This window comes from Sparassis crispa, assembly GCF_003851025.1.
Source record: "Sparassis crispa DNA, contig_000015F, whole genome shotgun sequence".
Lineage (NCBI taxonomy): Eukaryota > Fungi > Basidiomycota > Agaricomycetes > Polyporales > Sparassidaceae > Sparassis > Sparassis crispa.
In genome coordinates, this window is record NW_020939762.1 from 198,370 (window position 1) to 215,091 (window position 16,722).

The 16,722-nt window shown below is 52.2% G+C and overlaps 4 protein-coding genes across 4 annotated transcripts; 2 read left to right on the plus strand and 2 right to left on the minus strand.

Moving 5' to 3' along the window:
* Positions 1 to 2,625: 2,625 nt before the first annotated feature.
* SCP_1600720 (hypothetical protein) lies at positions 2,626 to 3,956 on the minus strand (the record flags this gene model as incomplete). The annotated part of the gene is made up of 3 exons (XM_027764522.1): positions 2,626 to 3,008; positions 3,061 to 3,876; positions 3,929 to 3,956. The coding sequence occupies 3 exons, from the start codon at positions 3,954 to 3,956 to the stop codon at positions 2,626 to 2,628; spliced, it is 1,227 nt and encodes a 408-aa protein (XP_027620323.1).
* Positions 3,957 to 8,304: 4,348 nt separating this feature from the next.
* Positions 8,305 to 10,789, plus strand: SCP_1600730 (Dehydrogenase citC; the record flags this gene model as incomplete). The annotated part of the gene is made up of 9 exons (XM_027764523.1): positions 8,305 to 8,572; positions 8,628 to 8,988; positions 9,036 to 9,495; positions 9,551 to 9,625; positions 9,681 to 9,979; positions 10,031 to 10,110; positions 10,163 to 10,399; positions 10,453 to 10,505; positions 10,559 to 10,789. 9 exons carry the CDS (start codon positions 8,305 to 8,307, stop codon positions 10,787 to 10,789), a joined length of 2,064 nt encoding a protein of 687 aa, XP_027620324.1.
* A 587-nt stretch (positions 10,790 to 11,376) lies between these two features.
* SCP_1600740 (hypothetical protein) lies at positions 11,377 to 12,202 on the plus strand (the record flags this gene model as incomplete). The annotated part of the gene is made up of 3 exons (XM_027764524.1): positions 11,377 to 11,533; positions 11,634 to 11,935; positions 11,987 to 12,202. 3 exons carry the CDS (start codon positions 11,377 to 11,379, stop codon positions 12,200 to 12,202), a joined length of 675 nt encoding a protein of 224 aa, XP_027620325.1.
* A 142-nt stretch (positions 12,203 to 12,344) lies between these two features.
* Positions 12,345 to 13,097, minus strand: SCP_1600750 (Putative cytidine; the record flags this gene model as incomplete). The annotated part of the gene is made up of 5 exons (XM_027764525.1): positions 12,345 to 12,558; positions 12,617 to 12,657; positions 12,721 to 12,764; positions 12,844 to 12,951; positions 13,031 to 13,097. The coding sequence occupies 5 exons, from the start codon at positions 13,095 to 13,097 to the stop codon at positions 12,345 to 12,347; spliced, it is 474 nt and encodes a 157-aa protein (XP_027620326.1).
* Between the last annotated feature and the right edge of the window lie 3,625 nt (positions 13,098 to 16,722).

Sequence of the window (16,722 nt, forward strand, 5' to 3'; positions counted from 1 at the left end):
GCCATCTCTGTATCCGGACAAAAAAACCAAGAATTTGCGGTCCACGCCATCTCACCATCCGGACATTTCGACCCCTCAAAGGCCGGAACGCCATCTCCTGGTCCGGACATGGTGGTGGCGTCGGCCCCGCAGGGGGCCCCAAAAGGCCCGGAATGCTCCGGAAAGCGCCCAAAATTGCCTTATTTGGAGGTGCCCGAGCCGATACCATCTTCATTATCCGGACACAAAGTCCATAAAAAGGTCAAAAAATGTCCAGACAAAGAACATGAAAATCAGCAATTTTGAGAGATGGCGTCTAAGGGGATTATCCAGGGTCCTACCCCACCGCCCTACGCTCGAACTGTCTGGGGCAGTTCAGCCGAGATCACTTCCAGGGCCTTGCTCTTACATAAGATCACTCATGCCCAACCACTCTAAGCGCCGTGACATGGTTGTGACCCGACAGTTGCCCGAGAGTGATGCTATTGATTTGGGAGCAATAAGTCAAAGTCTAATACCCGATATGGTAATGGATGGAGGGCCACTTATCAGCCCAAATATTTACTTGGCTCTGTTTGGTCGCCGTTCACTTTGGATTGTTGCTAGCCTAATTTCTCTCCTACGAGGACAAAGTAAAAAAAATGTGCTCCCTGGGAATATTCAAGAAGGTATTAATTAACAATCCCCAGGGAACGCATTTCTGATAAAGGCGTTGTGGAAAGAGGAATTGGTGTAAGCGTGACATTAGACGCCCGACGTGAGGGCCTATCTTGTAAGATAGACCCATCTCATTTTCGATTACTATGGTCACAGTGTTACGTATCACGTGCCACTGCCAAATGTTGTCACACTTAGCCCGCGCCGCGTCCATTTTGGCAGGGGAGAAAACCAGTCCCGAGCAAACTACACCTTCCACATCAACTTTGAAAAAAAATGTCACGATCATATCATTATAAACTGTATTTTGAACAATATGATCACAGCAGATTTTTAAACGCAGTGCTGTGGAAGGCGTAGAAAGCCATTTTGTGCTGTTCTCCAGCCAAGCGTGACAATTCAGGTCACGTGAAGTAGTCGAGAATGATATGGGTCTATCTTACAGCGGCCAAGCGAGATAATCTGAGCAGTCGCTATCTATTATTCTTCCTTATAATTACTTTTTACTGAGATTTAGGGTGATAATGTAAATCCTGTCGATTAAACAAACATAACGAGGAGGCTTGTTGGTACAGATGATACAGAATTTCCTCGTTTTGATCAGATCGATTCTGCCTGGCAAGTATCTCGGCACTCACTCCTCCGATGTTGAACGTTGAACGTTGAAAGTCGACGTCGAGACGTCATCGATATCATGATGGGACAAGGAGCATCCTATATATACGCCAGCAAGATCATCATTAGTCTAGGATCATTATCCGGGAGCCCACTGAGAAGTCCCCCGTGGGAGTTTTTGAGCTACGTGCCAGACACCGGAAGGAACGGCTGCGTCATCGGCACTGAACTATAATTCCCAAAAGGCGTCCAAGTCGGTGGCAGCAAGATCGCAAGGATGCCAATGTCGCGTCTACTCGCTTCGTTCGTGAACTTATGCATGTATGCTATGCAGCTGCAATCCATGTTATTTTCTATGTCTATCATACCTGCAGCTGAACCCTTTTCAGAGTGGCTTTGATGTACTGATCACTCCGTGACAAGAATGCAAGCTAGGGGATCTGGGAAAGACTGAAGGATAGGTTGAGAACACATCTGTACATTGGAAAATACAGCGACGTCGCCATGGGCATCGTCTGCAGGTGGATCGATCGCGCCATGAGAGCTCTTTGCACTTCGCGCCTGTGGCTGCACCCGACTTGAGCGTTGAAGATTCGTGCGTCGAATTGCCGTCGGCATCATTCAAAGTCCGGTTTCCCACGGGGGACTTCTCAGCGGGTCATCGATAATGATCTCAGCCTCTATTACAAAGGAACGACTGTCTTCCTCAGGGTAACTAGAGGCTGTATCTATGAGCCTAGATCATCATCTGTGTCGAAGCACATCCGAGTCAATAGCCTAGAGTCACAATGGTTGACGCTCTCCCTATAATTGTTCGCTATCAGTCGCCTATATGCCATGAAATGTTCCAAGGTATGCTCGAGAACCCCTCTCGAGATCCTCGCAGCCTCCTTGGTGCACTGTGAACACTTGCACTACATGACGGTAGAAGGCAAAAGTATGCGAAAGGATCACTTTACCACTACATGGGAAATCAAGGAAGGGACAGGAAAAGCAAAATCTGTGCCGAAGTGTATCCGTCATCTTACAATTGTTCGATACCGGTCTCCTATATGCTATGAACGTCCATCGTTCCAACCAGGCTCGAGACCCGTTCTGTCAAAGAACGTGATATCGCAGCCTTGGTGGGTGCAGTTCAAACTGGACGGCATGATGGCAGAAAGTAAAAGAATTCAAATCCCACTACTACATGGGAAATCAAGAAATAGGGACACGAGAAACAACGATGGATCACGAAACAAGAGATAGGAACAGCCCTATTAGCAATTGGCGCAATGTCATCTTATAATCAGCATAGAAATGTGGTCAGATATGTATGTGCGGCGTACACATGATGGTGGTGGTTGGTGATAGTGATGGCAGTGGTCCTCTGCGTCACGAATATTGCCGCATTACGTCTAGAATACCGCGCGATTTGAGCTTCGGCATGGACGACGTGATTGTACCTAGCGCCTGTTTATCATCCTCATCGCTAGCTTCCCATCGTCTTATCACGCAAACTTCGACTCTGGTAAGAGATTTAGTGTCTGAGAGAACAGAGTCGATGCGTGTCCAATTCACGTGGGATAGCTGGAGGAACGCCCGTATCTCGATGTGCACGCGAACGATGCTGATACTGGGGGAGGAGAGCTGAGCAATGCAATCTGGAATCCAGAAGAATTCCGTGGTATCGTCGTGGTTTTCTTCGATACGGGCAAGGAGTCGGAACGAGCACAAGCCTGTGCTGCGGGAAAGATTCAAGTATTGGGGCAGCGTCGCTAACGAGCACGTCAGAACTCCTGAAGTTTGTGGAAAACAATCAATTAGTACCTGCGTCAACTCGACTATCCATAGTGATTGAAAGGGTCTTTACAGAAGATCCAGCGATCTGTAGTACATTGCCTAGGTCCACAAGATCTCCACAATCCCAAGTGAAATGGATGTTCTCGATTGAAACTTGCTTGCGGTAGCAGAATGCCCATTTCGCGAGAACGCCAGGGGAGGTGCATAGATCCCCGACGTCGAGCCAGCGAAGTGACAGGGTATCTGAGTTGAGGCGAAGTGCGTGATCAAAAACAATATCATCGGAGGAGACACCTTCCATACGGGCGCTGCTAAGCAGCGGAAACGCCTGATGAAGGTGTACGAGGTCCGCAGGGTCCGCAAAGTCGCATGTCGCGAGCCAAAGATCCGTAACACCGGGATACTTCGTGCAAAATAGCGCCCTCGTGTTCTCCTCCAGCTCAGACCATGCAATCCCCTCGATCGAGAGCCTCTCAACCTTTGTCACATTTGCCAGCAACGGCTGCATCTTGTCAACCCAACTCTGGTCTGCCGGCATGCCATCTGAGCCACAGGTATCGATGCTCAGACTTCGAACATAGATGGCAAGAAAGGTTGTGTAGAGCGCTTGTAGGTGCTCGAGATTGCTTGTATAGTCAAGACGAACTGCGGAATGGATGTGGGAGCGGCTACGTGGTAACCACGCATGGCAGACGAGTGAGCAGGCATTGAGTGCGTCGCGGTCGTATTTGCTTCCAAATATGTCTATGATCATGTCGACCAGTTCTTGTGGCAGGGACCGTGCTTGAAATCGATGTAGTGGTTTTCGACGTTTACGCATATCAAGCTCACTGCTCTGGAGTTCTGAATACGAGCATGAATGAGGCTTTCAAGATATGTTCAAGTCCATACGCACCAGGTGACCCGAGTGACCTAAAGGACATCCAATCCGCTTAGAACTAAGCCACCATCGGCCGCTAGTGTGTAGACTCCACCCTCAACCAGACCACTTATATAGCAGCACTTTGAGTGTGAGAAGTAAGTACTCTTAGCGTTATTGCTTGAGCCAGTCGCAGGACCACTGTGGTCCTACCTGTCACAGTGTCGTCACAGCCAAGAGGCCACTGATCGAAATCAAAACTTTGTACAGTATTACATTTCACTATGCCCTCAAGTCGTAACGCGTTATGTCGGCGTGACAAAATCGAGACAAAGCGTGATTTTCCGCCAAAAAATGAACTCAGTCAACACTCCACAGTCCGCCGCCGTTCAAGTTCACAAAGGTTTGAGATATGCCAGTACGAACATATATGATATATGAAGAAGGTAAGCAGGTATGCTGAGCCGACTTGTGGGGGGTTGCCCATGTGACGGTAGGGCATAGTGCAGGTTTCCAGTCACACGACACTACTGTGGTGGAGCTCATTAATATTGGCAATTCTCATGCTTGATTGACGCGTCAGTATCTCCCTCAAGTGGAGCAGGAAGACGTCGACCATACTTCGCCGACGACCTGGTGTTTCATTTGGACATTTGGGGAAAGGTGAACCACTACCATAGACTTAGGACCCCCGCGAATCAACTAAGAGCTCCGATCCCGGCGACAACATTTCTCGGGGGTAGCCAACCACCCAGTTTCGGGGGTTCGCACACAACCTGGCGGCGGGTCAGCCATTTTTGGGGGTATGTGGGATCGAACATTCGGCCACCTAGAATTACGTTCGACGGCCTGCGGAACAAAAAATTTGCTTCCTGCGCAAAACCCAAGCTTTTGTGAGCCAAATTACCAAACATTTCCTCCCAAACCACCACATATGGCTAAATTTTAGGCCCATCCTCCGAAACCTGAGGGTTCTGGACCTAACCTCAGGTTGGAGGGTCACATTTCGGGGGTCTTTCGCACCCAACTTTCGACGACTTTTTGGCCATTTTCGGGGGTCGACGATCTTTGCCTCCGGCCCATTTTTCGGGGATGGGTGCATCGGAGCTCTCAGTGGATTCGCGGGGGACTGCGGTCTATATACAGGCGCGCGCGTTTGACAATCAAATCATATGCATGTTTTCCTCATGCAGAGAAAATGAAGCGTGCAGTAAATTCTGTCAGGGAATTGCTGGAAAAATTGGGAAGGAAGCAGATACATTAACAACTCCCACCTACGTATGTTCTATCTCCATCGATGCTCCGAGCCGTCGCTTTGAATGTAATGGTCGTCATGGCCTGGTTCTTCTCTAAACATTCATTGCTGCTGTAGGTGGCTTCATGGAGGCTAGAACGCACCGAGCTGGCTCGAGAGGCTGCAGCGTTTATTCGCACGAAGTTTCGAATGCTGAAAAAATGCTGAACTGAATGTCAGGCATACTGCAGCTGGTATCAATATCCAGGTTTCCGTCACGTTTGAGTATACGCATAGAACAGAATCCAGACGAGGCTAATAACGGTACTTACTACCCAAGATCATTACTCGGATTGAATGGGAGAACCACGGAGAGTCATTCCGCATGGAGGCGGAAATGATTGATAGTCCGCAGCACATAGGGAGAGGGTCTGGCACTGACGATGTTTTACGGTACGCGTGTATCAGTAGAGCAGTTAGAGACCCCATGTAGACGCTAGACTGGAGAACTACTCGCCACACCGGCTAGGGGCCGAGAAAGAGACACGTGAAACAGAACTTGTGGTAAGTCTGGACCACAAAGTGAGACACATCGCCGAAGTCCATTTAAAGAGGCGTCGTGTAAGCAAGCTAAGAGATAACGGCAAGCCATGAACCGCAGAACCAGTGGTAGTTAACAGATGGTGGCCGCAAGACGCAAGCTATAGTTGTGATAACGTTTCGATGATTGGAAGCACCGATGGACCACTGACACGTGGTACAGAAGTTTCGTCCGACCACAGCAGAGACTCAAGTCAAGAGTACGAGGTAGTGCAACAGATCTGGATGTGCAAAGTTAGGCGAGTGAAGCTCCAAGTGGCTTGATGGGGGGAATATCACTGTATCGCTGTCAAACGAAGTGTTGTGACACTAATGGTCAGCCTAGATGGATCGTAACAATTCAGCTAACAACATATGCAGGGAATACATCTCTGTAGCAGCTGGACACTGGAGATAGGCACTCACCCTTCTATCTATCTGGATCTAGCATGTCACTCGACGAATCAGAACAGCGTGCCACCTCGAACCACATCCGAACCCGTACATGGCTTCCTTGTGGATGCTCGTCACAAGGTCAGATTTAGAGCGATTGGCCTCTGGTGTATCGCAGAGCGGTGCAAACAGAGGCGAAATCGGTTCGAAGTTATGGTCAACAACGCACGACGCTAAATACCTACCACTCTCAATGCGCCGTCAAAGGAAATAAGGTACTGATAAGGTAGAAATAGAGTCTTGCTCGGAGAGCGCTGTGAACTTCGACGAGCGCCCGCGGGATTTTGTCCGTTCCCAACATGCCGGTACTCCGCGATCCGCAAGTCAAAACTTCCAGTACACCTATATATTTTCCTTGGACGAAGCACGGCCACCTGTTTTCTAAGTTTTTCAAATGAGCGCCAGCACTGGGGCAGCTTCTGAGATTTCTTACAACTGCACTCGATGGACAGGTCATCTGGCGCGCAAGCGCTCCGTCTCATCTGCCACGGGTTCTGTATTCTACTGGTTGACCACTTGTAGCAAGCGCCAGTATAGAGGAACATCGGATGGCTAATCAATGGCTGCTCACCTGCACCTCGGTCGTCTATCATGCTCTCAATCCAGCTCCCTCAGGTCAGCGCGGCGCTGAGTCAATACGGGTTTGGAGTCAGGACGAGGAGCATTTTATTCGCCCGGTGGAACAAATTTCCAAGTCCTGGCAGCCTAGTATCGACGCCCCATACCTATGTACCTGCGCTGTTAGGAGGAACTGGACAAGGAGCTACCGCACACTGGTCTACTCAAGCATATCAGTTTAGCTTCTATAGGCGAGACAGTACTTAGAGAATTTCGTGCTGCTTCTGCCTCTGGACTCCAATCTGCACCCGCCTTTCAGCTCTGAGGTGGACGTAAACGAATGATCTTTATAACGAGGGAAGTGCACCTTGCCCACGGTAGAGACCTTACTTGCGACATTTGCCACCACGCAGATCTGCAAGCTGCACCGGGACTTGTCGTGCAGGGCACACGGAAGGAACCGCGGAGTCGAAAAGTGCGAATAATTGAGAAGGTGGAGACCTTGCAAGCGGGGTAATATTTTCGACCGCCAGACCGCCAGACTTTGGAGCACCTTCCATCATGATGCATGAGGCGCCACGTGGAATATCTGAGCATCGTCCTCATGAAAATTTAGCGTGTCGGTCAGTTTTGAAGGAGGCGCATAGTCGTTGAATATTCCTCGGGAGCGTCGATCTCAATCCGGTTAGTACCGTCACGCAATAAAACTTGGACGATGGCTCACTGAATTTGGTGCTCTGCGCACGCTCGATCGTCGAACATCGCAACGCTCAACGGCATGAGAGAATTGTCCAGAGTCCGCAATCCGGGTGAATCACTTGCAGGGGTTCCTACATTTCCAGTGTGCCGATGCTCGCTCGATTTTATGCCAACCCGCCAACCACGGTGTGTGCTCGAGCCAACGCCTACCACGCGGGCCGCCTCTGGCTCCTTGAACCCCCGTGACAAAAATTGGAGAAATGGGGTCAACGTACCATGTTAGCGCACAATTCCATTACTCAGGACCCCAATCTCTACATTACGCGTATGGAACGTGGTGCAGGTCGACGATCGCCCTACATACACTTCGTGCATGGCTAGCGCCAGAGTAGTTATTCTTACCGTAGGACAGACTCGAAATAGCACACATTCGTTATCCACGGCCGCCGGGAGACGCCGGACCACTTTTTACAGAGCTACCAAGAAGAGGCCGAGTATCGAGACCATACATATTACACATAAGGGAGCTGCATTCCTTGTTTGAGCGAGAAACGTGACCTGCCGGTGGCATGTTCTCACGCATTAATGTTTGCTGTGCTCGGGTAGAGATGTTGGCCGTCTGGCCGAATCTAGCACTTCACACCGCGGTCTTCTGAGGCCTGATAAAAAAAACTTGGGAAGGCGGGACTGGAGGTGTCGAGCCTTGTACCTCCACTGCCCAGACACCAGTTTCAACAAGTGGGGCGATCAGACGGTTGTCAAGCTGCATTCTACGGACCCAGGACATTTATAGGTGTTTCACCGACGAGCTGTCCGTCTTCCAAAGTACCTACGATAGTCTTCCTGCCACTCCTTTGGTATTGCATCCAAACCACTCTCTTTTACCCTCATGCGGACTTCTGTTACGCGAGCCGTTCTCGCTGCGATTTCGTTCTCTTACGTTGCTGGCTTCTCGAATGCTCACGCGGACATCCGCCACAAGTTGCAGCGACGCAACATCATCTATGACGGCCAGATCGCAGAAGCGTACGATTTTGTCATAGTCGGCGGCGGCACAGCCGGACTTGTCCTCGCGAATAGGCTCTCCGAGGACTCCAACACCACCGTGCTTGTTCTCGAAGCAGGTGATACCGGCAACTCTGTCGCCAATAACATCAGTGAGTTGTGCGCACGTCCTCCTTCAGCAGGCACTCCAATCCAATACACCCTCAGACATCCCGGCGGACGCGTACTATAATTCGCTTGTCGGGTCTTCTTACGATTGGACGTACTTCACGGCTCCCCAACCTCAGGCAAACAACCGCGCAATCAGCTGGCCTCGAGGTAAAGTGCTCGGCGGCTCTTCTGCAATCAATGGCATGTACCTTGTCCGCCCGTCGGCTGTCGAGGTCGATGCCTGGTCGAACATGATTGAAGGCGGCGATCAGTGGAACTGGGACAACCTGTACGCCGGAATGAAGACCAGCGAGACCTTCACTGCCCCCAGCTCTGCGATCGCGGCCGAAGCTGGCATCACGTACAACATTGCCAGCCACGGTACGTCTGGCCCGATTCATGCGGCGTATCCCGGATAGTGCGTGTTTGGGCTGCTGCATCGACGTGTAGACTGACGTGTTGCAGCGAAATGCCTCTAGTTGGAAATTGGAGCGCCACGCTGAGTGCAGCTGGTGTACCGCCTTCGTCTGATCCGTATAACGGAAATGGCTGGGGCTCGTTCGTCGCAACCTCGGCCATTAATCCGTCCAACTGGACGCGTTCCTACTCCAGATCCGCTTATATCGACCCACTTCCACCTCGCGCCAACCTCGCGATCCTCGCAAACGCTACGGTCACGCAGATTATCTTTACAAACTCGACTAATGGAAATCTTACGGCGACCTCTGTGCAGTATGCCAGCAACCGCGATGCGGCGAGGAACACGGTAAAGGTGAACAAGGAAGTCATCCTCTCGGGAGGTGCCATCGGCAGCCCGCAAGTCCTCATGCTCAGCGGTGTCGGCCCGGAGGATGTTCTCCAAGCTGCCGGCATTCCCGTTCAATTGGCGCTCCCGGGTGTCGGCCAGCATCTGCAGGACCACATCGTGCGGTCTATCTGACTCTTCGGCCCCGCATTGTGTTGCTGATAACGTCATATAGAGCACCGAAGTTCTGTACACGACAGGTGAACAGACGGCTGGCGCGATCAATGCTGCGAACGGTGGAGCTGCCAGCGTGAGCAGTCTTCTGCCGTTATCAGGGACCAATATTCTCACACTCGTCTTCCCAGGACACCGCACCAGACCCCTTCCTCTCGTACATCAACTCCGCCACAGCCTACGTCAACATCTCCGTCCTTCTTGGGTCGAGCGCCGCGTCTTCCCTGTATACTTCTATTGCCAATTCCCTGGAGTCATCAGCATCGACACTCGTACCGAGCCAGTACCCTGAAGTCGTTGAGGGATACAAGACCATCTACAATGCCACCCTGTCTCAGTTTAACTCAGCCGTCGGCCAGATGGAAATTTTGCTGGCTTTGACAGGTGATGGGACAATTGCCATCCAGGCGGCGTTGCAACATCCGTTCAGGTGAAGGTGTTACATCGTCTTGGGGACATGATCTGATAAATTGTTCTGCAGCCAGGGACGTATCTACATCAATACCGCGGACCCGTTCGCGCCCGCAGTGATTGATCCCGGTTACTTGTCGCACTCTGCAGGTGAGTTGCACATTGTAAGTCCACATGTACTGACTCAAACTTTCTTTTACAGATGTTACCGTTATGCGCGAGGGCCTCAAGTTCGCTAGGCAGCTTGGACAGACCTACCCAATGAACCTCGCGACGACCAAAGAGGTTTCTCCTGGCCCCTCCGTTAGTACCGATGATGAGTGGGACACGTGGCTTGCAAACGAGATTGGCACTGAGTTCCATCCCTCATGCTCGTGTGCAATGCTGCCGCTGAGCCAGGGTGGTGTGGTTAATGCTGATCTGATGGTCTACGGAACTTGTAAGCAGGTTCTCCCAACTGTAACCATTTCGTCGACTTACCCCGGACTTCAGCTAACGTTCGTGTCGTCGACGCGTCTGTCTTTCCCATCGAATTCTCCGCCCACGTCAGTGTTTCTCGTCGTTCCCATTAATTCGGGTTTGAACCTGTTGTTCACAGCTCGCTGCGCCGGTCTACGGTCTCGCAGAGAAGGCTGCAAGTATCATTCGCTCAGATTACAACGGTGTCAGCGTGGCGACACCAAACGCATCATCATCTGCGGGCTCGTCCGCGTCCGCATCGCCGTCTCCGACGGCGGTCCGGACAAGCGGTGCTGCTTCCGTGGTCCACAACGGTGCAGCTGTAGCTCTTGCTGCGACGCTGATTGCTGCGACGTTCTTCACTTTCTAAATTAAACGTGAATTGACTCTGTGCCCGGACTTATTGACGGGACATCTGAACCTTCGATACCTACTTCCTTATACTGTGGCCCTGCGAGTAGTTAGATATAACACTCCTCGAATTTGTAGCGTAGATCAAGGACATACATAGTAGTGCTATACTAGTTCTCTCCGTATGTAGTATAGTCTACTATGCGTAGTGTAGATAGACCGCTTGGACTGTTGTTGGTACTCAAGTGGTGCTGGGTAACACCACAATGGACTGTCGTAACTCTGGCCCTCCCTTCTCCGTTGAATATCTGCTTTTGTGCGAACTGTACTCCAGCGCATGGAACTTCCCTCCCGTATTCTTACTAACCAACAGCATTAGGACGATCATGGTTCTTGTGTTCCTGTCGTCGCGTGTCGTCACTCGACTGATAACCGGCAAGATCGAGTCAAGCTCAATCTCGAGTCAATACTACACTTTCCTATCTTGGTGACTAGTGCAGAGTGAGGGATCGACCCGTACACGCCCGTGGCTTAGCTGCAGCCACTCCCTAAACTTCGAGTTCGTACCTACACATCTGTCTACGAGCTTATCTCGCGGTCTCCATCATGCATCCTGGCCCTGCGCAACGACTCTGGTCGCAGAGCCGCATGGCATCGACCTCGATGCACCACCTGTACCCATTCCCGACACATGCGCACCCGACCCCGCACCAGATATTCCACCTCCCACCGGGAGCGTCCCAGAAGGATATCAAGGCGAGATGTACGCACCATCGCTCTTTCCACCACCGCTCACCGCTCCAAGTGCAGTGTCTTTACGGTGGTGCGAGGTGGCTAGCGTTTGACTGACATACCGCCCGAAGACTACGATCTCGTGCGTGTGCACCACCCCGACTCCCCTATGTGCCGGAACCTGTCTGCAGAGGTGCGCCACGTGCGCTTCAGGTCTATCACGGCGGCGTACGACGCCTTACGGGGAAAGGGGAAGCACGGTGCGAATGCACACGACGCCGTCCGTGCGGAACTGGAGCGACGACGGAGGGCGCAGCGGAGGTCCAGGGAGCGTGCCGAGTTCGCTGGGGCAGCCGCATTCTCTGATAGTCCGTGGCATGCTGAGGCGGATGACCGCTGGAAGGACTGGCTTATTATCACCGCTGCGGTCATGGTGCGTGATTTCCTTTGTTCATGCGCGACAGCCAACTCATTGTATGCTCAGTCGTTGGCAGCCGGCCTCGGCCCAGCGCTTCTATGGCCTGCTGCCGGGATGTCAGACCGTCGACATCAAGCAGCGTCACAGAACCTGGCAGAAGCGAGGAGAGTGGCAAAGGTTCATGGCACCGAGCAACGACAGGAAATCAGACGTCGCGTGGAAGAAAGCAAACGATCGCAGTCTGGGGAAGACGGATCGCAGCCGCAGCTGGATAACTCTTGACAGTGATAGCTTTGTTGCAGATTGCCCGTCGCTCCGATGGCGACATCGTTTATCATTCTAGTGCGCCGTTATGTTTCTGTACATTCACTTTGCATACTTCGAGCAGGCACTTTCTGCTCCATCGGTTCCCACCCATCAGCTGTCATGATCTCCGAGGCAATTCCAACTCTTCAGGGCCGAAACTGTATGGCAAGAGTTCGCCAATACTCGTTTCCTGTATACCGCCATTCTGGTCTCCACTGGCTCGAAGTTCGTCGTAGTTGGCGGGCACAAGGAAGATAGGCATATTCAACGAACAAAACTCTCGGAGCACTTGGCGGCACATTCCGCACGGCGAGAGGGCTGACTCAACGTCGCTGTTAGAGGGAGCGAGCGTGATGTGCTCGTGAAGCAGTATTCGCAGGGATAACTCACGTCACTACGGCGAGTGCGGTGAACGACCGCGTCCCTTCGCTCTGTGTGCACGAGTTATGCGATGTGTGACGTATGTAGATGAGCATTGATTGCAGACCACGCACCACTGCTTTGACTATAGCGGTCCGCTCCGCACATATTGTGCCACCTAGGAGTAGCGGAGATTAGATGTCCCAAGAGTGCAGGGACTCGAATCCAAATATTGAAGAGCGGACGTCTATGCTCACCGTATGAAGCATTTTCGATGTTTGCACCCTTGATGACTTCTCCGTTCGCGGAGAGAAGAGCTGCGCCAACACGAAAGTTGGAATATCTGCAGTACGCGTTCTCTTTCGCTGAGCAATAACGGTAGCAAGGCGTTCAGTCGAAATCATAGTCGAGCGCGTCCCCTGCTGGTCTGCATTTACTACACACCTTCAAAAGCTGCCTTAATGAGCCGTTCTTTGTCTGGGACAGCGACAGCCCAAGTGGTCGCAGACATCGTCAGGTCGAGTCTGGTAGAACCGGTAGCGGAAGGATCTCGATGAGTCAGTCACTACGCCAATTGCAGACTTCAGCCACCGCCTTGCCGCACACATTCGAACCTGAGATCTGAGACGTTGCAAGCCGAGTCTGGACTTGGCGTGCAGGATTCAGACGCACAGAAGATCCGGGGAGTCGAAAAGTGCGACGATTAAGAGGGGGAGGGGCAATTCAAGCAACGTAACTTACGATTTTCCTCAGAGTTTGCAATTTGAACTTTAATATTCTCTTTCGACCACGACGTGTAACCTGTGGTTTACCCTATTGTTTTGGTTCTCCTCGGGAAAGATTCCCTTCAAATCGCTGCTCACCTATATCTGCAAAGTGCAGTAATGATCGGTCGCCCGTTGGAAGCCCCGTCCGATAGCGCTAACAGCGGGCGTTCTCCGTGGTTTCCTGTACACGCCCCGTATGTATGAGGAGAAGCTGAGACCATGCACCCGGACATTCCCACCATGATTTAGGCGCGTTTGGACTAATGCTTGACTTTGAATTAGACAGTAATCTCGACAGCTCCGCCGAAGGACGCTCAATCTATCGGACGCATCGCATCTCGCAACTACGGACGCGCAGATAATTTTCGCCAGACCGTGTCAAACATCTGGTGATGTGCAATGAGCAGAAAAAACTGTCTTTTGATCTACGACCCCACAAAACGCACACCTGATTCATCGTTAGGTCTTCAAAGTGGTGAGTGTCATGTATTCTATTTATACACGGACAATATATCCCCAGACAAGATGAAGCACGGGCGTGAGGTGCACTAAGACAATGTTTGCGGGCGTACTTCATCCATAAACATGAGACACAATCCTATAACCGCGATTTTGGGAAGCGCCTTCAGAGATTTGTCGCCGATACTAACCTCTGTTCCGTCCCTCCGACATATGGCGTCGGATTTCCAACATGAAGAGGCGGTAAATATGCGGACAAATAGACATCTGGAGAAACCGCATTGGTGGCCAGTGACCGGCCCCAACTGGCGGTCGCGTGCACATGCTGCATCTCGCGGAACCGAGATAATGAGAATTGTGACGGTATGTTGACTTCTCGTAAATTCGTGCAAACTGAATGTATCGATGGGGGCACCAGGTATGTTGTTCCTGCGTGGGTTTGAACGTTCATACCTGTAGGATGTCTAACGCTTGCATCAGAGCGACGGAAAGTAGTCGATTACCGAATATTTCAATGCAGTAGTACAACCAAGTTGCTAGGATTTTACGACTTGACGTAAATTCTGGCATTCCACGGCGCCTCTGCACTCGTTAATCTCGCCTACGAAGAACATCAGGTAGCAGGCGGTCTCCATGCGCTGGCAGAACACCATGGCTTCACATTGCTTGGAAGTCATCCTCGAAGTCTGCACATGTTCGGGCTTTTCACCTGTGAGATGAACCGGAATGCATGGGTATCCGGCTGTCTGCATTGTCTCGGAGAGTTGCGAATGTGAAAGTCACCGCTCGTATTACGGCAGAGGGAATAAGTGAATCCTTGCGACAAAGTGCAACAAAACTTACAAGGGACACGAAGTACATAGACGGCACGAAGATTCCACTGGCCTCCTGAAATGATCCGCCGAGCTCTACGCCGGAAATCTTAGTGCCGTCCAGAAATCGAGTCTAGGCGTGTAACATCGTTACCACTGACAGTGGTCAGTCATCTGGGAAAGCGCGCACGGAAGCATTGAATTTGTGGTCGCCCACCGACTGAAGGATCGAACTTCCCTCGAATAGTTATGAGTCACACAAGATGCCACCATCACATGAACCAGAAAACGTCCATGCCTGAACCCCAGTGGAAAACGCGTATTGTGAGATCGCAGCAAGTCGCACGAGGTCGTGGCTGTGACCAGCTGCGACCAGCCGCGAAAATTTGGACTATATGCGATCTTGCGCGAGCCCAATCAAACGTGGTCGCAGGCTAGCACAGTGCCAAGCGGGAGAATCGAGGCATTTCGCATCTAGTCGAATATTAAGCTGCTGTATAATAATTGTATTGTCGTGATTTAATACACTGTGACTACACTCGACGTCGTGTGAGCACCCTCGCCGTCGTGCGAGCTCCTGCGACATCGCGCGATCTACTTCGACCTGCTCCGCTCACACCCCCGCCCCCGCTCCCACCCCTGCCTGCGCCCCCGCCCCCGTTCCCGCCCCCGCCCCCGCTCCTGCCCGTACCCCCGCCCTCGCACCTACGCACCCCTGCACCTACGCACCCCTGCACGCACGCGCGCGCCCATCCCCCTGCCCGCGCACGCACCCGCGCACTGGCGCGCAACCGCACACATCCGCACTCCCTGTGTTCGCCGTCGTCCCCGTTTTCACACCTGGATGCTGCCCAACACCTGTAATATAAGTAGAGTTAGTGAATATGTGTCATAGCATAGATAAAGAATGAGATAAGGTAGAGAGGTCCGCTACAAAGTCGGTGCAAGCGCAGCTGTTCACGCTCAGGCTGACTGGATAGTCGAGGTCGTCCAGACGGCTTCTCGCGCTCGAAGTGTGCATAAAGGCCCGGCGAGCTCGTTAGTCGGGGTCGTCGGAAGAGAGATGTGTGACTGCGGAGCCTGCTACAGGGGGCGGGGGGTTTTGGACGCCGCAAACGAACCTCTCGCAGTGCGAGACGATCGCCTCGGTGCGCTCGGTCCTCGCTCGGTCCATGTGCCCCCCGCCCGCGCGCCCAAATATCGATCCTCTGACCCCGGATTTCCCGGTATATGCGCCAGAAGTCGACGTGCCGTGTCCGCATCCACATCCTTGTACTCACCTGGTCATCCTAACTTGCCCCATCCCCCCACTTCTCAACTTCTCGATGCGGGTCATGTCTATCGTGCGCGCCAGGGTCGCGAATCGGCGAATGCGGCGCGCGGACGGGACTGCTCGGATGTCTTCGTTTGGCTTTGGAGCCTGGAATGCGGCACGCGTACCGCGCCCAGCCGCTTGAGATTGAGGGGCTAGTCAGTGCCCCCCAATTGAAGGCGCAGATGGAAAGATCATGGGGATCTCAACGAATGTGGATAGTATCGGATCGCCTTCTTATCGGAAGATTAGCATAACATGATCCACACTTGCACGTAGGCAGTACTTACTACCGTAATCAGCAGCAATGCTGCAAGTACACCAGAGGGGGTCTCTCGACCATCTGATAAGTAAATTTAAGGACATTTCAGGTGCCTGGATGCCTGACACAGAAACTGTCGCCGTACCTCGTCAATAGGGGCACATCAGAGGATTACAGTCAGGAAGACGAACACACATTCACATAGTCCGGATGTGTCGCAATGCGCACCACACGTGCACCAGAAAGCAGTGCAAACTTGTTCTCCCGGAACTGCTGCGAGATTAGACAGGGAATGAGATGTAGAACAGTTCGCACTGTGCGGGGTGCGGGCAGCTGTGCGCACTTGAGCGTGGCATGACCGTCACATTGAGGCAGAGAAGGCTGTTGAGCCACTTCTCGACGGTGTCTTCGGCCGCATATAAAATCGGTGTCTCGAGCTTGCAGTGTGCACGCTTTCGGCGGTGCCTTGACGATGGGCTTCTTGAAGCTCGAGCTTACCGCTGCATCGTCTTCGCCCGCGGCGG